Source organism: Notolabrus celidotus, chromosome 7, assembly GCF_009762535.1.
Source record: "Notolabrus celidotus isolate fNotCel1 chromosome 7, fNotCel1.pri, whole genome shotgun sequence".
Classification (NCBI taxonomy): Eukaryota; Metazoa; Chordata; class Actinopteri; order Labriformes; family Labridae; genus Notolabrus; species Notolabrus celidotus.
Window position 1 is genome coordinate 20,219,420 of NC_048278.1, and position 21,284 is coordinate 20,240,703.

The 21,284-nt window shown below is 41.6% G+C and overlaps 1 protein-coding gene across 1 annotated transcript in view; it reads left to right on the forward strand.

Moving 5' to 3' along the window:
• The window catches only part of ptprdb (protein tyrosine phosphatase receptor type Db), a 168,152-nt gene that overhangs the window by 143,174 nt on the left and 3,694 nt on the right, over positions 1 to 21,284 (forward strand). Inside the window, exons 31-42 of the mRNA XM_034688756.1 lie at positions 1,631 to 1,743; positions 2,466 to 2,563; positions 5,029 to 5,152; positions 7,497 to 7,672; positions 11,193 to 11,312; positions 12,607 to 12,761; positions 14,480 to 14,765; positions 17,731 to 17,909; positions 18,087 to 18,213; positions 19,425 to 19,550; positions 19,657 to 19,811; positions 21,044 to 21,179. Of these exons, the coding sequence (XP_034544647.1) occupies positions 1,631 to 1,743; positions 2,466 to 2,563; positions 5,029 to 5,152; positions 7,497 to 7,672; positions 11,193 to 11,312; positions 12,607 to 12,761; positions 14,480 to 14,765; positions 17,731 to 17,909; positions 18,087 to 18,213; positions 19,425 to 19,550; positions 19,657 to 19,811; positions 21,044 to 21,179 (1,795 nt within the window). The remainder of the gene's footprint in view (positions 1 to 1,630; positions 1,744 to 2,465; positions 2,564 to 5,028; positions 5,153 to 7,496; positions 7,673 to 11,192; positions 11,313 to 12,606; positions 12,762 to 14,479; positions 14,766 to 17,730; positions 17,910 to 18,086; positions 18,214 to 19,424; positions 19,551 to 19,656; positions 19,812 to 21,043; positions 21,180 to 21,284) is intronic.

Here is a 21,284-nt window from a genome sequence, read left to right on the forward strand (position 1 = left end):
AGAGTCAGGATAACCTTGACGTTGCTTTGATGACTGCATCACAAGAATAAAGTCGAAAGAGAAAACAGGAGGAAATTTACCAGAATAAACTCAAAAATTTACAAGATTTAAACCCTGAATTTAAAAGAATAAAGTCACAACCTTACAAAAGTAAGGTTGTGACTTTATGAAAAGAAGTCGTAATAACAGACCATGTTTATGTAGACTAAAATAACATATACGGTGATATAAGAAGAGCGGTCAGCCGTGTGCACTAAAACATGGATGCAGGAAGGTAGATTAGGGCTGGGGGATAATTTGATAACGATGATTTTTGTGATATAATCTTTCTCAATATAAATATAACAAATGTTTGATAAAATTCGATATATTCAAACCTGTGATTAATGTACCTTTGACGCTAGTTGCCACCTAATGTTAGACAGAAGAAGAAGACATAATTGAAGAGCCAAGGAGGTTGGCAGGGCTTAAAGACGTTTCAATTGGAATGTTCAGCGACACTGAAGACAACTCAAAACCTACCAGATCAAAGCAGAGTCGTTAGTCTAACACTGTGTGAACTCGGCTTTAACTATTAACTTAACACACTTAATTAAATACACTTTCAGGATGTGGGTAAAAGAAGCGCATGGAGACAATTTCTGCTATGCATTTTGAACACATCCAATGTCCAACGTGACCGTAGTACACATGAACACTGAACAACCAGGATGCGTTCACTGCACTGTGGGAAACAATATCACTCTGCCTGTAATCCTGAAAAACCTTACAGGGGAGTGCACTACTAAAAAAAGATACTCTATGAAATGATAGACCGTACACAATTTGATATATCTTTGTTGTACATTTAAATCAAATTATGCAAATTATCTCAACTGGAGAAAAGTAAGAATCTACAAACTAAAACTTCACAAAAAACTCATCTGACCTGCTCCTTTTAGCAGCATCAAAAATGATGGAATCAAGAAGCTTATCAGAGAACTAAATTCCAGACACAAGTTAACAAACTATCTTCAACTTTCACTCAGGAGCAAAAATCTGACTTTAAATTTAAATGAAATAATGATTTGATATTTATGGTAATAATTATCGATGTCGACTGATATGAAACATTTTATCGTGATAACATCTTTTTCAATATCACCCGGCTCTATTGTAGATCATCTTGTGAAGTTGCACTCAACAGATGAGGACAGGCAGCTGTTGCAGAAGCATGCACAGGCTGCCTGTTAGTCTGCCTTTCTTCAGAATAGACTCAGTTTCTTATTTTTTCAGAACACTGATACTTTTGACAATGTGGTGCTGATGTGCTAAAAGATTGAGTGTTCAGTTATTAATAAAACCTGTCTTTAAGTATAACTACACAAGATGCTCCGCATTCCTCATTTTAATGCAGGCAGCTGGCTGCTCCTCTGCTCCTTTCCCTTCAAAATAACATACAGGCTAACCATGGATTAGCATAAAGACCCTTTGCCCATAAATTTACGACAAAAATACAAATTCTTGTTGTAATATGACTGTATTCTTGTAATAATCTAGTACAACATTATTTTTTTCTTCCACATTTGTAACAGTCGAGGTTGTGGATCGGTTGTGGTGCAAATAAAGGTATGTTATTCTGTTATTCCAGGAAAAGGGCTGAGGCCGAGGGTAGGAAGGGCAGCTTCCCCTGCAGCAAAGCCATGTCATCCCACCATCCCACCGATCCCGTGGAGCTACGCAGAATAAATTTCCAAACTCCAGGTACACAAGACACACCTGTAGACAGACTAGCACAGACACAGTGTGGACATTTAATGTGAGTGTTGTAGTATTAGTTTTATTTATAAGATTAACCTTGCTGTTGTTTCCTTTTTCAGCCTATCGTGTGTCAGTGTACCGCGGTTATCGGCGCTTGTCAAGTTAGTTGGTCTTAGTCCACCATAGATCTTCTCCTCTCTGCTGACATTGTTTTCACTCTACCACATTCATTTACTCTCTCTTTCTTTCTTTCTTTCTTTCTTTCTTTCTTTCTTTCTTTCTTTCTGTCTTTTTTTTCCATTCCCATTTTCACGCTAACTAACCTTCCATCCCATGTAGGATGAAGCTGCTTGAATCAACATTTCATCCAAATGCCTCTGGAATACCTCTGAAATCCCAAAATTCTTTTTATCATGCAAAAATTTTTAACCGCCTGTGTCATATTCTTTTTTTATCCTCACCAGCAGTGTGTGCATATACTCTGAGGACATGTTACTGTGCTTCAGTAACTTTCCGAACACGCACATTGTTCTTTCTCTCTGCCTGGAGAGAAAATGGTCACTTAACAAAAAAAAGAAACACTTCCATTTGCTTCCTCCACCGACTATGGACAGAACACTAAACAACACCTCCTCTGAGAATCCTTCCTCTTAACATTTTCCTCTGAAAGAGTGTAGTTGCACATGTATCCAAATGGCCTCTTTTTCTATTTCTGTGCTCGGCAGGCATGGCAAGTCACCCGCCCGTCCCCATCTCTGAGATGGCAGATCACATCGAGCGCCTCAAGGCAAACGACAATCTCAAGTTTTCTCAAGAGTACGAGGTAGGAATGCTGATTATCTGTCCCTGAATATCTTTAAGTAAGGAAACTCATCTGGTCTTGATGCAGACACATATTTATCATTGACGCCACAATTCTTTTTTGCTCAGCTTCAATTTCAGTGGTGAGTGCTGTAGATTGAGCCCCACATATAGAGTCTCTACATTCGTCTACATAGGACGATACAAGATAAAGCCCATTTTCATCCCCCTGCTGTCTTGTTGTTATCTATACAAATATAAGGGGGAAATTGAAATTGCAAGCTCAAAGAGGGTTTGCTTACAGCCAGATGGTTATCAGGCCCTCATTTCTACGCTCTGGTGGAGAAAAAGGAGAAACAGAGCTAGAAATGAAGAGGCAGCGAACAAGAGCAGACTCAGTGAGAGATACTGGATGCAAAAAAAGAAGCTTCTAGATTAGTTTCTACCAACTTGCAGCACAGTTAATGTGGAACAAAAAAGGGCATATCGTCGGAGATAACAATGTGCCCGAACTTGGTTTGCTGAACTGTGGCACTAAATAGGAAAACACATCCATACAAATGTTCCCCAACATGCTGGCTGTGGAGCAAATAGAGCTAGCATTACAATGAGCTCCGCAGAGAGCTATTAAAGGGGTAAAAACTGCTTCTTTTACTTAAAAAAAAAAAAAAAGAAGCAGTTTAGACCAACGGACTCTGGGTGAAGAAGGAGACACGAAGCTCTAATTGGCTACCACAAGAGAGAGACAAATTGTCTGCTATGGAGATACGTATACACAAGGACACATTATGCAAAGAGTAGAAAAACAGAGTGAAGAGGTTTTAGGGAGAAAAGCATTGGGAGAGAGGATAAAGACACAGCGACAGAAAAGCCGTATGTGTAATTGTGGTGCGAGTTTGAACCTCTCTGTCGAGCCTCACATTCTCTCTGCATGACTGTGTGCTTTGTTCGCTAGTGAACCCTTAACGAGGGAACGAGAGAGATGGATGGAGGAGGGATTGAGGGAGAGAGAGAGAGGCCAGAAATGATTGCGGTGTAATAATCAGACACACATGATGCTGGGCAGCGTGTGGAAAGCAGCCTCAAACACACACACACACACACACACACACACACACACACACACACACACATACACATGCATTCATGCACTCATCCAGCACCCACTCCTGTCCATTTTTTCCCCAACCAAACCATAATTATGTGTCGTAAAATATTCAGAATTGCTAAATTGCTCTGGCTCTCTCCTCTTCGTCCCTCTCTATCGACAGCCTCATAATGACCTCATGTCTGCCGCTCCCAGCTAACAGCAGTGGTTACACTGTAATTACCCTCCAGGAACTTAATGTGTTGGTCTAACACAACCATCCTTTCTCTCCCAGAGGAATTTATTGTGCTTTTATCATTTTTCTCTAGCAGCTCATATTTTGAGGGATTATGTTACCAAAGGTGGAAAGTCCCTAAATCATGGTTGTTTCTTAAAATGTGATATTTTATTTGTGGACATTCCTGTCCAAGTTCAATATTAACTTATTAACTTCCAATTTGTATTTGGTTTCCAACGCTGTAGCAATACTTGGCAATAGAGTTTAAAGTCAGTTTACACTCATAACTGTCCAGTTCTTGCTTTTCTGACTTGCCATTAACTTGCATTTTTAGGCAGATGATAACACACAGTATCAGCTTCACTTACCCTAAATTTTAATGTTAATAGTGTGTTCAGATTATAAGAGAATCGGGTGGTAGATTGGGTATCAAGTTATTAGTGCTTTGTTTCTTTGGCAATAGAGCCCTAATTAATCAATCACATTCCAGTCAGCATTTCAAGTTTGAAAAATCAGACTTCAAGATAAATGTACAAACCTCCAGTCAGAGTATAATGTTACTACCATGTAACTACTAACGTGTAACTACCAAACCAAAAGCACTGAAACCCTAGACTGTTAAGAACATGGATGTGGATAGTGGTCGCATGCTATAGCCAAAATGCTGAGTCCAGCTAACTTGTGACTGTCCAAGAAACCAGCAAAGAGGTGAATTTCAGGCCAAAGCCTTGCTTCCTACTAAAAAGCTACAATGTGCACCCAGTCAGCTAAATCAGCCTACCTCTTGCTCTTATTATGCCGTATTGTAAATAACTGTTTTCAGAAAGAAGAAAATATGGAAAACAAGTAGTCTCCAATAAGCTCTTAATATTTTCGGTCATTTTTCTTTATTTTAGATTATTTCAAATGTACATTTTGGCTTTTAGGTACAAGTTCAAGTGGACACTGAACTGCAGTCTTTTGCATTTCTGTATTGGCTTATAGTTCAACATAAGAGGTTGCTACTTTTCAAAAATACAACATTTCTTGAAAGAGCTGACTTATTAAAGCATACAAAAATCTTGAACTTTAAGAGCACAGTCTTTTAGTCTACTTATTTTCTGTCTGCTTTTTGTTGTCAAGTATATGCTCCTCTCTGACCCGGCCTTTCTCCGTTTTCTAGTCCGTCGACCCTGGGCAGCAGTTCACGTGGGAGAACTCCAACTTGGAGGTCAACAAGCCAAAGAACCGCTACGCTAACGTCATCGCCTATGATCACTCCAGGGTTATACTCTCCAGCATTGAGGGTAAGACACACCGCCTGTGTGTTTGTGTGTGTGTCTATGACTTCTGTTTCTTCTATCTCTGTGGGGGCTCAGTTGAGAGTGAGGACATTTTTAGGAAGTGAGGGAAATTTGGTCACTCTTCAAAGGACTGTTTGAGGTCAATGACTGGGTTTTTGGGTTAAGGTTAGGGCACAAGGCTTCAGATGGAGCATATAGTTGTGATGGTTTAAGGTTTAGGGAGTGCATTATGTCAGCAGGAGTCACCACAATTACGGTAGCATATGCATGTGTGTGTGGCTGTGTGTGAGAGCTGCTGTACATGAGGGATGGAGTATTAATAGCCCAAAAATGTTTTTCATTGCCCATTGCCATACAGCAAAAAAACAGTTCTGTGCCTGCATCAGCGATAAAAATGATCAAATTAGGATTCAAACACACTGCTGTTCCAACCCAGTGTGTTACCACATCATGCAATTAAACACTCTCTTACTTGACCAATTAAATGCTCATGGAGGTAAATTATAGCCCATTTACTCACATATTTTCATTATATGCCAATTTCACTGGATTTGGTCCTTTATAAACGGTCTAAAATGTGAAAGAAAAATAGTCTCAGTCTTGTTCCCAGTGTGTGTTTTGAAGTGCACTCACCCACCTATGCTGGGAAAGACCTGAGGCAGAGAAACTGCCAGCTCCAAAGTGAAGAGAGGGAGGCAGTGGGAGGCCAAGCCCAAACAGATGAGCCTTATCTGGGCAGAGCATGTGTGAGCAGCCCTTCCACCCCCTCCTGTCCTGGAGCCCTGGCTGTCTGTCTTTCTTTCAGCTTAGAAAATGCATATACTCTTGAGCATGTCCAAACACACTAAAGCAAAACACACATACACACATTCATACTCTACTATAGATTTGAAACACATTTCCAGGATGTGCAGAAGCAAAGATATGGACTTTTGCTCCCAGTCTCCCTTCACACATGCTCATCCTCTGCCAAGCCAGTGTAGCCACCAAGTCACTGGAAGTGTGTGTGTGTGTGTGTGTGTGTGTGTGTGTGTGTGTGTGTGTGTGTGTGTGTGTGTGTGTGTGTGTGTGTGTGTGTGTGTGTGTGTGTGTGTGTGTGTGTGTGTGTGTTTGTTTTATCTGCATAGTGCTTCTGCTGTAGTCCCTTGCAATAAAGTTGTAGCACATCAAAGCATTTAACCAAGCTGTCTTCTAAAGACTCAGGTTGATAAACATATGTTGAAGCTCTTCTTACCGTCTGTCCTCATCCAATTTAAAGTAAGTTGTATAAACCTCTCTGTGCCCCTCTGTCATTTAAATGTGTGTGTGTGTGTGTGTGTGTGTGTGTGTGTGTGTGTGTGTGTGTGTGTTGGGGTTTTACGAGCATTTGGGACTAAGGGGGTGTTCATAAAAGAAGCTGCAGGAAGAGAATCAGCTACAGGAGTGTCTGCCGGGATTCTTCTGTTTGCTCATTGACTTCTAACTTTGAGTGTAAACCGCTATCAGACGACTCAAAAGGAGTTTTCTGTCCCACTTCGGCAGAATCGGGTCACGGCTCAACGCACGCGTGCACGTCTGTGTGTACGCCCGTGTGTGTACTTTTCTGTTTTGGTGTATGTGTGCATGTTTGAGCTATGACTCAGTGATTTTTGGGATTATGGTATTAGGCCCCAGATGAGCAGGACTGATCCTAAATCAAACACACACAAGCGGTCTCTCACATCACACACACACACACACACACACACAAACACACACACACAAACACGCATACACACACAGAGACAATCCCCTCCAGGACAAGCAGTGTCAGCCGAGTCTTACACAGAGACGGCCTCACAGTCATATTGCCATTCAAAGCGACACATCCAGAGTATACTCAGATTAGGCCCATGATCGTCTTAGCATGTATTATAAAACAAGACGGCTGAACAATCCAACACCAAAGGACGCTTGGCCTCATGAAAATAATAATCTCCCCGCCATGACCTCAGATGATCCGCACTCTTTATTACTGGGACATAAACCTGCTTTCATACTTTCAGTAGACTTTAAATAATCCATATAGATTATTTTGAAGTCAATCAAATAAGAATCATCAGGGAAGGAAAATGACATGGGCAGAGAAATTGTCTGTTTTCTCAGTGTAGAAACATTCAACCTCAGTGTCATGCATCATAAGTAAGATGATGTCAAAACACGTATAATCAGTGGTGTGTACTTAACCCTCCTTTTCCCCTTGGTTTATTCCCTCATACCCTCTCACCTCACCCTGTCAGGAGTTATTCCCCTTCTCAATTTGAACAGATCTCCCTCCATTTCTTCCCTCCACTCTCAGTGACATTCACTTTTTTTCTGTATCTTGCAGGTGTCCCGGGCAGTGACTACATCAACTCTAACTATATTGATGGCTACCGGCGTCAGAATGCCTACATCGCCACTCAGGGATCCCTCCCTGAGACCTTCGGGGAATTCTGGAGGATGGTTTGGGAGCAGCACACCGCAAACATTATCATGATGACAAAACTGGAGGAGAAGTCAAGGGTAAGGAAAAGGGATTTGGCAAATATTAGGGTGTCGTTGTAGGCTGCGTTTTGGAACAAAAGTAGAGACGGCATGAGATTGTAGGCGAGAATAAGAGTAGAGGTGAAGACTTGATTGGACTGGTTGGCTTGGATACTCTGCAGAGGAACTGCAGAGTAGGATATGTCAAAACTTAAATGCATAATGGAATAAATGGTGATTGCTATCATTTGGTAGGTCTAAAGTATGATAAGGTAGCATTAGTGCAGGATAGATTACAGTACAAAGAACATGCAGTTTGAATAGGTTTTGTACAGATGCTCACACAAGCAGCTTGAGCTGTTTCTTTCTCCAAACATGCACCTACTCCGTTTACTGTGAAGAAGTTGTTTCTTTAACAGCAAGCGAGTAAAAGAGGACAGTAATGTTTTCCCCAGAAAACAGCTGCAGCTTTGATTTTTGCAAGGTACATGACAGCCAGGAACCTTCCACAGATTTGTTTTTCTTAGAACAGAGCGTTTTATTAGGGGGTAATTTTGGAAGGAGAGTGTTTGAAATGATACTCCAAATCAATAAAATACCTGCAATAGATGGGGGTTGGCACTACACGAGCAATTACTTTATACAACCACACTTCAAAAGACCCAGTTAGAGCCTTTCATGTTCTACATTAAATGCCAAAAGAGTGATAATTACTAAAACACTTTTACAATCCCTCTATCCGGATGGATATTCGTAGTTTTTTAAGTGTGGCACACCTTTTGATACCTCGGTCTGGCCTGTACGGCAAGCACGTCACTTAGGTTGAACTGGATACTGTACATTTCAGCGCATTATTGCTTTCACCCACCTGTAGCTGCAGAGTTCAGTTTTTGTGAACTGTGTGTTCAAATGTTGGAGTTTAGGTACAGACTGGGTTCAGTAGATTATTATTGGATAGACTTCAACACAGTGAGGTAAGAGGAGGAGAAGATCATGAAAATAAGGGTACAGAATGGAGAGATGATGTGGTTTGGAAAAGCAGGATTGGTTGGATCTGACAGATTGAGAGTGAATTGTGCTCTATAACTTTTTAAGCTAGATTTCCTGTAAAGTGAGATAAATAAGTTCAGTGAGGCCAGAGTTGAATACAGACAGAAATGGATTTGATATGGTTGGTCTGGCCGCAGTGAGGAGGGCAGGATATTAATTTTTAAAGATGTTGAAGGACAACAGGGTCCAGATGGATTTAAGAGAACTGGAAAGACAAGGAGAGGACTTTTAAGAAAGAGCAAGGACACGTCATGTAGTACAAAAATACTTCATACTTTATGACAAAATACAGCTTTCATCTTAATAGTGAACAAGAAAACAGTGCCATGTTAAACTTTAGAGAGGGTATGCACTGTAGCAAAATGTGGCGTTCTTACACTGAGCAGAATGGAATTTCAGAAAATGATAGAGGAAAACGGTGAGCATGAACTTGGGGAATTACAGCTAAATTGAGGGTAGTTAATGAATTAGAAAATCATTTAGCTTCAAGGCATTTAGCTGTTGTTAATAGAATATGCGCTTGAGTAAAAACTCAATGTAATGAGACTGTCATGTTGGAATAAAATGAACACGAATGGCTTGAGGTGTGAATCATGATTAAGTACTAACCAATTATGTCCAAAACCCTGTTCAGAAAATGATTCTTTCCTCTCATCTGTGCTTCTCTTCCTATTAACCTGTGTCTTGTGTTCAAATCTCTGCTCCCTTTTCAACTTTTTTCCAACTGTCTCTGTTGTGTCTGTTTGACCCTCAGATGCCCTCTTATTTCTTCTCTAAGGCAAGACCTCTCTTTCTCTCCTTTGCTAATCCCTTTGAAAATGCAACCTCACCTCACATGGTTTTCTCCTTACTCCTTCTCCCCCCACCCTCTTTTCAGTGCTGTTCCCCCTCTTTTTTCTGAGCTATAGCCAGTGCTTTGAGTGAGAATGCAGAATTGTTTTCAGCTCACCACAAGGCACTCATAGTTAACTTGGTCTGGAAATGGGATTTATGGTAACCACTGCAGCTCAGAACAGTGCACATTAGTGTCTAAAGTTTGCATGATCACACCCACGACTGTTTCTCTATTTTCCTGTCTGGTGGCTGTGCAGTATTGAGTGCAGTCTTTTGAAAGAGACGTGTATTTACCCGATAGCTGAGGAGATGTATGAAAATTTCCTCTGCATAATCGCTGCAGAGTTAAAGACTACAAAGTTCTAATTGTAAGCGGTAAATTGCTGCCGTCTGGTAAACACAATGAATGTGCTTAGACTGCTTAGCTTTAAATTCTACGAATTCAATAAAGTAGTCCCTACATTATGCAACAATAAAAACATTTGATTGGAATCTACTTAGCCGTATATCTCAGTCCCCCGCCCTCTATATCTTTTGTTTGAGGGGGTAGTTGGTTGCTTGTTAGAGAAAAGATCTAATCTCATTTAACACCTCTAAACATGAAGCCATTATGTGTTTGCACATTAACGACACAGATGATCACAGATGGTCCCATGGTGGGGAATCTTGCCAGCATTCTTCTGTTTAGCACCGATCAACCCACACATTTGTGCTGTCAGCCCATATATCAGTGAGAATATAATGTCTACATAAGGCGTTTACTACCATCCTGTTTAGTCTTTGGGGAGGGTCTGGGCCCTCCTACGCGGACGACCACTCCTGTCCCCACCGTGTCTCAAGGTCTGGTGGGAAAACAACAGTAGAAAAGCGGTAATTACAGCCTGAAAGTCCCGGGCCAAAACGCATAATCCCCAGTCTGGAGCAGTGGAATGCAGAGCGTGCTGAGCTGAGCTCCCTGCTGTCTTTGATGTGAGGACTGGAGAGATCAGCACATAACGTTTGGTTTGGCCTGATTCTGCCAAGGCCCTCCTTCTCCTCCTCCTCCCCTCATCCCCTTTCCTCTGGGATTTTTGATTCCTCTCTCCTCTGTGGTCTCTGAGGCCAAGCTGAGGAACTACAAATATGACAGCCTCATACAGGGGAATTCAAAGTGTTTTGAGGGTTAGGGGATTCTGGGATTTTGAGTGCGTGGTGTAGTTTTGGAAGGATTTGCGAGGCTGGTATATAGAGCGATGTACATGTATTGAGCTTAAGGTTTTACTCAGCTTCTCCTGCTGTGTGGTGGATCATTTTAAGAGCACAACAACCTATGGCAATTTCATGCCACACAGTTTTTCTAAAATTTGAATCAACTTATGCAGGATCACACCCCAGAAGCAGACACCTCTCTCTCGACTGTCTCTCTCTCTCTGTCACTCTCCACCCTGCACACTCACTAAAACCCCGCTCACACACGCTGGGTTGCAGCTATATGCACATATTTTCCTAACATTACTGTCTGAATTCTGCAAACCCTCTCACTGATCTGCTTCAACACCCTCCTCCTTCTTTTTTGCCTCTTTACACGTGCACACAAGTCTGCTCTCTCCTCTTCTCTTCTTTGTCACAAGATGCTCACAGACTTATGCAAACTACTCCACATCTCTCACAGCCTCTTCCCTCCACTTTTTTGCAGGTGAAGTGTGATCAGTACTGGCCAACACGGGGCACAGAGACCTACGGCCTCATCCAGGTCACTCTGCTGGACACAGTGGAGCTGGCCACCTACTCTGTCAGGACCTTCGCTCTGTACAAGGTAACATGACATGTGCACTGGAGCGTAACTGGGTCATGAGCGTATTGATCTTTTGAAATATTTATGCATTCAAGTTAGTGGGCTTGCACTGGATTCTGTGCCCATGTCACAGTTTGTACACGAATGTCTCCTTGCCTGTAATCAAGTCCCATGAACATGACAAGCGGCATGAGAACTGGTGATTGGGTTTTTAATGATTCATATATTGTAGATCCTTTAACAATTAAAGAGACACATAATGATGCTATTTTTTTATATTTTGAATTAAAGAAGCTTGTTTTAATCAGTTATCATGCTGAGCTTGTTCACGTGAAATCTTCTCTCCTTTGAGGGATAAATCTGATGATATTCTGCTTTTTTTTATTAACAAATCTACCTAAAATACTAAAGCTAATCCCACTAGCAAGTATTGTTTGTGTTACACAGGTTACCCCTCCGTGCAACTGACCTCCATTGTTGCTTAAAGTCTCTCGAAACCACATCAGTGGGCCCAAATGTTGTTCCCCCTGACATGTTTGTGCATCACAATGAACACAGACTCACTAGTTTATTTTGGACCGATCCCCCGTACACGGAAAAAAATACTCATGTGTGTTAGTCATGACTGAAAATAATGCCATTGTTTTAATGATACTTCCTGTGAGGAAGTCACAGGGCCCTCTTAAAAAACATCAACAGTATACTGCATTTGTGACCTATATATCCAGCTGGAAAAAATGGTCCAGAACTACAAATAGAGATGAGGAACTGTCAAGAAAGATTTTAACTTTGTAGGTTTTATGTTTTTTTCAAGGGGAATAATATAAAAATATAGCGTAAAACCAGATTTATGATGAATAAAAAAGCTCTTGTGAGGTCAGTTCCTATATTGAAATCAAAGAAAACACTGTCTGGCCAGTTTTCATTATTCTAATGAATGTTTTTATTTATTATGAGTAGTGGTAGGAGGATGATTCTTTCACAAAAGGGGCTGTGGCTGTTTTTCTTGCTGAAATATACTTCCTGTATGATAGACATGCTCAAGAAAACAAGGTCACAAAGAAGGGTGTTGGTTAAGGCTTTGTTCAGGTATCTTATGTAAACAGAATCCAACCATCATATCGCAAGAGACTGAGGCAACCCAAACTCTTTTTCTTTGCAATAAAACATTCTGAAAATACTCAAACATCAAAGAGTGCATAAAGGTTGAAGTTATCTGACAGATGACATTACCTTGATTCAGCAGTTTACCCATTTACGTCATTTTCCACAAGATTTACCTTTGTTCTTCTTGTCCGTCTGTCTGCTTGTCTAGAGTGGCTCCAACGAGAAGCGTGAGGTTCGTCACTTCCAGTTCACGGCCTGGCCGGACCACGGGGTGCCTGAACACCCAACTCCTTTCCTGGCCTTCCTACGCAGAGTCAAAGCCTGCAACCCTCCAGATGCAGGACCAATGGTTGTCCATTGCAGGTATGTGTTTATGTGTATGTGTGTGTGTTTGTCATGCTTTGGTACAGTTCCTATAATTTTCTGTTCCAAAATAATTCAAAAAATCACCTAGGAAGACAATCCAGTGGTTGCTGACCCAAGGGAAAACAGCTTTAGTGCTTGATTGTGTGTGTGTGTGTGTGTGTGTGTGTGTGTGTGTGTGTGTGTGTGTGTGCGTGTGCGTGTGCGTGTGTGAGTGTGAGTGTGTATGAACTTGTATGAAACACTTATGTGTTATTTTGGGTTTTACTTGGCAGCATACTTTTCATAAGGCCTGGGAGTCTGAAAATCAACCCTGGTTCAAGAGCACTTGTGTAAAATCATTCACAGGTCCTGACCTAAAATGAGATTGACCTGCCATTATGCTAACCCCAAACCATCCTCTCTGGCTCAGACACCCACATTCCTCCATCGTCTCGAAGGTTTAACAACAGCAGCAGCCACCATGCTGACCCTCTTTTCCATAAGTAGCTTCCAGTGTTGACTATTTAGTGTTAAAACTGGTGGCAGATCTGGGTTCATAAGTTTATATTCAAATGAGCCGCTCTCTGAGCAGCAGGAGGCTCATGCCTTGGTTGGAGGAAGATTCTGGAAACTTGTCATCAGAGTCTTGGCACAGTGTCGAGCTCCAAAGCTGGGAAGAAGCTGCTATTTGCCCATACCAGGGAGAGAAGGAGGGAGACGATGGAGGGCAGCAGAGGGAATACGGTGCTGAAGCTCTCGGGAGGAAGAATTAGTGAGGTATAGATGTGGAAGAAAGAGAGGAAGGAAAGAAAAGGGGGGATTGAGAAATGATTGAGAGGTAGAGTTAGCAAGGGACTGGGAGTCAGCGGAGGAGGTATGTGCAGAATGAGAGAGAAGGTGAGGTCAAATCCAGGACACGGTGAATGGAAATGATGAATTAAGGAGAAGGGAAGGTGGAGAGAAAATGGGAGTCCAAAAAACGCACAAATGTGAGAGTGAAAAAGTGGCAAGGCTGGTGTGAGAGTGTTGGACTGGTACTTAGAGTGAAGATAAAGAGGCAAGGAGACGAGGGAGGGGGGTGAAAAGGTTGGCAGCAGAGGAGCTCTTCCTAATCTTCTGAAGCAGTCAGATGGAGTATCTAACAGGATTATCAGTCAAATTTAATTATCCCGGCAAGACTCCATCATAATGTGCCTTAACATATCAACCAGCCTCTGTATCAAACAATGGGCCCAATCTCATTCCACCTGGACCCACACACACCAGTGCGCGCACACACACATGCGTACCTGCTGATATTAATTTAACCATATAAAGAGGTTTTTATTCACTTGCAGAAACTTGCTCGGTCAGGGTGTTTCACCTTTTTGGTACAAGCACAGCAGAAATGTGAAGTGTTTGGGTGGGCAGCTAAATGTATTATGTTTCTGGATTGTGTGTCGATAGGAGAGGATATCTTCCTAATGCCAGTCAGACGCTGGTGCTGACTCATCGCTGATGTCAATTTTTACGTCCTTTGTTGGAGAAATTGCTGGCTGGCACCTTTGTGATACTTAGTTGATTTAGGCACAGCATATAAGAGCTTTGCGATAATTGGCAGCAGGGCCAGATTTGTGGCAGGTTCGAGGACACACTCAGCACACACTCAGGGAATTATTTGTGCAGCAATTCAGACCTCCAGGTTATCTAAGAAAATCACATCACCATCTGTTCCCCTCTTCACCGTCCTGTTTCAGTGCTGGAGTGGGTCGCACCGGCTGCTTCATTGTCATCGACGCCATGGCGGAGCGAATCAAGCATGAAAAGACCATCGACATCTACGGCCACGTTACTCTGATGCGCTCCCAGAGGAACTACATGGTCCAGACGGAGGACCAGTACATCTTCATCCACGATGCACTGCTGGAGGCTGTGACCTGCGGGAACACTGAGGTCCCTGCAAGGAACCTGTACTCCTACATCCAGAGGCTGACGCAGATCGAACCAGGAGAGAATGTCACTGGCATGGAGCTGGAGTTCAAGGTGAGTACTCATCACTGTGTCCTTGGAGGTTAGGGTATTCAGTCCAACTGCTTAATGATTTCATAACCATACATCAGTAAGTCATTATAGAATTGATAAATGATTCAAATGTGACACTTAGCTGCTCTCTGTAAAAGAGATTTTACCTTCTTTTGCCCTTCAGCACACAGAAGGCCAAACAGCAGGGCCAGATACACACAGCAGTGTCCCTGAAATAGATCATATTTAGAATAGACAAGAGTAAATAGCCACTTTCGTTGTTATAAGAAACATCATAGACTTGATGTGGAGACAACAGAGGCTTGGAGACGAGGCTGGTTCCTGTCAGACTTCAATCAGAGAGCAAAGGTCCCTAAGGGAGTTAAGGAAGCTTTCTGAACTAAATAAATAGATTGTTATTTAAGAAAACTTTGTTTACTGGATTGCAAACCGTCTGCCTTATCAGTATGAAGCAGTAGCAAACAGCTGGCAAGGTTAGTTTAGCACAAAGACTGGGAACAAGAAAAAGCAGCCAGCCTGGCTACAAAAAATATACACCAGCCAAGTTCACCACCAAAATTATTCTAGCCTTTTTGTTTTATTTCTTCCAAAAAATATGAGTGAAAATGAGTTGTCATAGTTTCAAGGGGGTTATCTGGTGGACTATTTCTTAACCAGCAGCAAGAAAGTCAATAAACCTAGCCAGAAAAATAGTCCCTCACATCAACATCATGTGAATAACTGAGCTTTGGAAGCGATCTTATGTTATCTTTACTACTGAGCCAAGATACTGCTGCTGGCACTTTCAGCGTGTCCTCAGTGACATGTTTGATGTCTAATGGGCACAAATACACTTAAAGAACAAAAAAGCATAACACACTTTCCAACCTGTGGAGTTAAGACTGCCTCACATGGATGTTTTTTTTAAGTAAAGCATCTACAGATAACATTTGTTGTCTTGAAACAAAACTGGCAAAACAATTAACTTCTCCAAACCAATGTCTTATCTACATAGGATGGTCAATTGGATATTTCTTTCCCTCACAGCTTGAGAATAACCTTCACCACGTGTACATACAGCGTGTGTGAACCTTGAATTCCTGCCCTTGATAGTCACTGAGCATCTTTCCCAGGGCTGTTCGCAGTCTCCCCTCTGAGAGTTACATACACTCAGTATGAATGGTAGGATTTGAAGGGGATTATGGGATTGCACCTTTTGAATCCAAGGTAAGAGAGTTCCACCGAGAGTATTACAGAGCATCATAGTTTTGGAAATATGATGGATTTACACAGAAAAAACAAAAGATGAGGGCTAGAAAGGTAAAGGTTAAAATAAAATCTTTTAGAAAGGCCTTTTGGGTGTTGTCAAACATTTAGGGAGCTGATTTGAATTCAAAGTCAGAGCTCAAAAACTGCACAAGCAAGGAAAAATACAGCATGAGAGATTCAGAGGGTTATTGAGACGTGTTACTTTCATTTTGTTCTTGAAATTTTCATTGTGTTTATTCTTATGTTTACGTCTTGCCACACAAGTTTTCAGCAGACCTGTCTGGTTCTGTTGGTTTAAGGGGGGGAGAGTCAGTTTGAGCCGTACAGGTATATATTGGAAGCAGGTGGCTTAAATTTTTTCCTGGAATGGTTTATGTCTGCTCAGACGCTCAGAGGGCAAAGTAAACACAAAGCCACTCTCAGCAATCTCCTTCATCCTATGCTTGGGCATTCCTGTCCTAATGGCAGCGGCCTCCTCAGAATCACAATGAACCCAACGCGCATTGGAGTGTTTGCTCAGTCTTAGATTGATGTAAAACATATGCCAGGGTTGTCTTAGTCCACAGGTTTCGTCCCATTCAAACACTTAAGGGACAAAAGCAGCACTTTCCACCTTCATCTAGATAACGAAAGGAGGATGGAGTTTCACGTGGAGGAGCATCACCCAAATAAAATCGTGAAAAGTTGAAAAATGTGTGTGAGAAAAGGAAGAAATACAGCCGTTCTGGCACTTTCTGGTACTCCAACCTCCTCTTTAGACGTACTATTTTTGTTTCCTTTCACTGAAACTTCACTGGTTGAATTTTAAGAGGTTTCCCACAGGGCGGTGTGTATTTAAGCTCACTCCGTGGTAAAAAATAATGGCACGTATCAAAGCAACAATGGGTTTTGTGTGGTCCAGACTTTACTGATAAGACTAAGTCAAATTCAAACCAAATGACATGAAGAATTGCTGTTGTTGGCACTGCAAACTGGATTCAAAATACCCAAATGAACTGATGAACTTGTGGTCAGTGTGGGATTTTCCAGCTTGGTCTGTTGTAAGAAAACAAGGTACTTCTGTTCCTCCGGTAGCTGCCGATGGTCCTGTCTCAGTTCATGAGACCCCATTGTTTCCCCAAAGAGTCTGCGGTCTCCCTCCGCCCAATATCTTTTGTTCTGTCTTTAATTTTAAGCCATGTCATCCAATGGTCGAGTGTCAGAGAGAGTGTATGGCATGTGTTCACGTCTGCCTGTCTGCACATATCCATATGTATGTGTGTGTTCTCTCAAGTTTTTTTCTCACTGGAGCAGAATGAACTGTGGTTCACATATGTGCGTAGAGACAGTGTGGGGCCTTGTGGTTTCCGTTCCCCCAGACTCTTGCTTTTCTTCTTCCTTCTCTCCTTCGTCTTATTACATTCCCTCTCCAGTTCCCTACCAATACCCTCGCCCCCTTTATCAGCCCTCCTTTGTTTATTCAATTGAAGATGTCCAACTAAATATCCTCCGGCCTGACGAGTAAAGCTTTTCTAATTGAAGTTTTCTGGTTTGCCAGAGGGAAAACCAAGGCTTGTGTTGAATACATTTGGATGAGGACCTCAAAGTTGTCTGAATTTTTCTTTTTGTTAAGAAGTTTTTCTAGAATGTGGCAGTCCTGACCCTTGCTTTTCTTCAAACCTGCAGCTAAGGATCTGTAAAAGTTTCTAATAAATTATTGGTTTCTTTTCTGTTCCAGCGTCTGGCCAGTGCCAAGGCCCACACGTCACGGTTTGTGAGTGCCAACCTGCCTTGCAACAAGTTCAAGAACCGGCTGGTGAATATCATGCCCTACGAGACAACACGAGTGTGTCTGCAGCCAATCAGAGGAGTGGAGGGATCAGACTACATTAATGCCAGCTTCATTGACGGATACAGGTAAGGAAACAAATTATTTGAACCAATCTCATATTCCAGGGATTCTTGTTGGCATGTAGTTCAATCAGCTAATGGTTTGTGTACATTCAGAGTTTTTATAAAGAATGTCCTTTCTTTCATTCCAAGTAAAATAATCTGCATGCTAACAGCGTTTAATTCATGTATTTGTGTCTTTAGGCAGCAGAAGGCCTACATAGCAACTCAAGGCCCACTGGCTGAGACCACAGAGGACTACTGGAGGATGCTGTGGGAACACAACTCAACCATAGTTGTTATGCTAACCAAGCTTAGAGAAATGGGACGGGTACGGATACAAACACACACACACACACACACACACACACACACACACACACACACACACACACATATTAATGGACACTTAGTTCTTCTGACCTTTGGGCTCACAGACCTGGTGATATAAACAGATCAGAGCTACAGAATAATCAAAATGTGTGCAGCAGCTGAAGTAAAGTCATCAAACAATATAGTTCAACAAAAAAAATTTGCCATTAAATAACAGGTTTGTGATTTGTCTTTGATAGTAGGACTATTTCACTTTAACAAAAAGTATAAAGCATTCTGCAGCATAATGTGAAAAAATAAGGCATATGTAATTGCAATTTTAACACTACAATGATAACAAAATGAAGTGCGACAAATAAACATTAAATATAAAAGAGTGCATATTAGTGTGAACTTACAGGCTCTTTATCTGTCTGCTGTTTCTCAACTTTTACACAATACTTATGTTTGCAAAATGTCCCTTCTTAACCCAGATTTAATTCAGATAGTTGTTTTTAAGGCTACCTTCACCTATATGTGACTGCATCAATAGGATGTAGGTATGGCTGTTATATCAAGGTCTGCATCCAGTGGGTGAAGTGAGTGCATGCTGAGTGAGCAAGCATTGCTTGTTTGCATTGAACAATATTTATTTACATGGAAAATTCACACTTTTGGGATGTGCCAATTTCAAATGCTGTTTTGACGTAATAATTCATAATTTGCTGTGCAGCCCTACGCTGAGCTGTACTTAGGGTTTATTACATTAGAGTTTTTATGTAATATAACTGCCTAAATGCACAATGACCTGCAGCTATTTCCACATCGTCTCTCATTCTTCTCAACTTTAAAGCTGGTTGTGAGGTGTCCTTACAGTGAAACAACCCTGGCACTAAAAACTGTCATTAACAGTCTCATTTTGCTGCACACTCCTTGAAATAGGGGGACAACAAAAACAATGAATTAATTATGTGTCTATTTTTGGTGAGTCTCAGCCATGCAAAACATTATATCAAGCACTGAGACTTATATCAGGATGGGTGAGAGAGAGGCAGTTGAGTGAGTGATATCTCATAGACATCATATCTCACAAAACAAGTTTAGTTTCCAGTGAATAATGAATTTTATTAGCCTAGCAGAGGATTTCCGTTAAAAAGTTGTCAGAAACTGTTTTCCTTGCAGACATGCTTCACCTCTCTGAACAAAAGTCTCTGTCTTGTCTTCCTGCAGGAAAAGTGTCACCAGTACTGGCCTGCAGAGCGCTCAGCCAGGTACCAGTACTTTGTGGTGGATCCCATGGCTGAGTACAACATGCCCCAGTACATCCTCCGAGAGTTTAAAGTCACTGATGCTAGGGTAAGAATGTAGTGTTTGTGTTTTTGACCAGCTCTAATGATGTGAGAGGGTATTTTTGTTATCTGTAATCAAGATTAAAAATAAAAACATATTACTCATTCTCCAGGATGGCCAATCGCGAACGGTTCGTCAGTTCCAGTTCACTGATTGGCCAGAGCAAGGAGTGCCAAAGTCAGGGGAAGGCTTCATTGATTTCATTGGCCAGGTGCACAAAACTAAAGAACAGTTTGGCCAGGATGGGCCAATCACAGTGCACTGCAGGTAAGAGCTCATCTTCTTACTCCTACCTTGGGAGCATTTTATTCAAAGGGAGATATTGTAGTCAAATTAAGGCTGCTGTGAGGAACTTTAGGTTGGTGTAAATCTTGTCCCCTCCCCCTCCCCCTTCCTTGAACTCTACACTGATTTGACCCGTACATCCCCATGCAGTTTACCACTTTATCACTCCCAGGCAACAGTTCAAGACTTTAAAAATAAGTGAATATTAAAAGTCAGTCTTCGTGCTGGTGGTTTGGTTTGCTTTTGTAGGTCATAAAGAGGCATTAATTTCAGTCTGTTTCATAATCGGGTAAAAGCTCCTCACAGTTGCTTCAAGCGAAACAATACCCATGGGTAGGGAAATCAGATCTGTAATTATTTGAACACCCATGGGAAATATCATGCTGACATGTCCAACAGCGCTCTGTACCATGATTATTTTTATACTACAGGGGAATAGTCTTTTAAAAAAAATATGTTTATCTATGTTTTATAAGTAAAGCGTAGAGGCATGTGAAGGGTCACTATTTCACAGTACCTGAACAACACATGTGATCACTGTTGTAGTTTCAAACAGAGATTTGATGGCTGGTTGTCAGAAAGGACATTGATCTTAAGCAGCTAGCTTAAAGATCTGCCTGCTGGAGCCTTTGGAGAATACCAGCTCTAAGAAATTGCTTTTTTTTTTCCTGCTCATACATATATAATGAAAACAGCGTTTGATCTTTGTGATGTGTGAGCAAAAATGTAGAATGAGATTACATTGCCTTTATAAAACTGTGAACATCAATCAATCACTTCTTCTTTATATTGAGCTAAATTATAACAAAACTAATCTCAGGGCACTCACCATGGAGAGCAGTGTTTGGACTGTGCTCTTTGTTACATTATTCACATTTATCTATCATGCACAAGCACTAAGCTACACTGACAAGGCACACTTCCTTATAACAGGCAGAACCAGACTCATTGGTGGACAGCAATCTGCTGCAACAGACTGGCTGAGAAAGTAGAATAGAGAGGGAGAAAGAGAGATAGATAGAGACAAACCAGCAGACAGACAGAGAGATGAATACAGCAACAGATAATATAGACACATAGTCACAAAGCCTATAATAATAGTAGAAATATGACCAGTAACAACTTTATGTCATGGCACTTCAGTTCGACAAATATAGGAAATGTAGTTCTTAATGCATTCATCTCTAAGTATGTTTCCGCTGATCTACCCACAGTGCTGGAGTAGGGAGGACTGGTGTGTTCATCACCCTCAGCATCGTGCTGGAGAGGATGAGGTACGAAGGAGTAGTGGACATCTTCCAGACTGTCAAGATGCTGCGCACCCAGAGACCTGCCACCGTTCAGACGGAGGTATACTCACACATCCTTCTCTTTCATTCCCCCATGCCAACAATAGGCATGGCTGTCCATCCATCTGTATGTCAAAATATTAACATTATATCTCAAGAATAACTG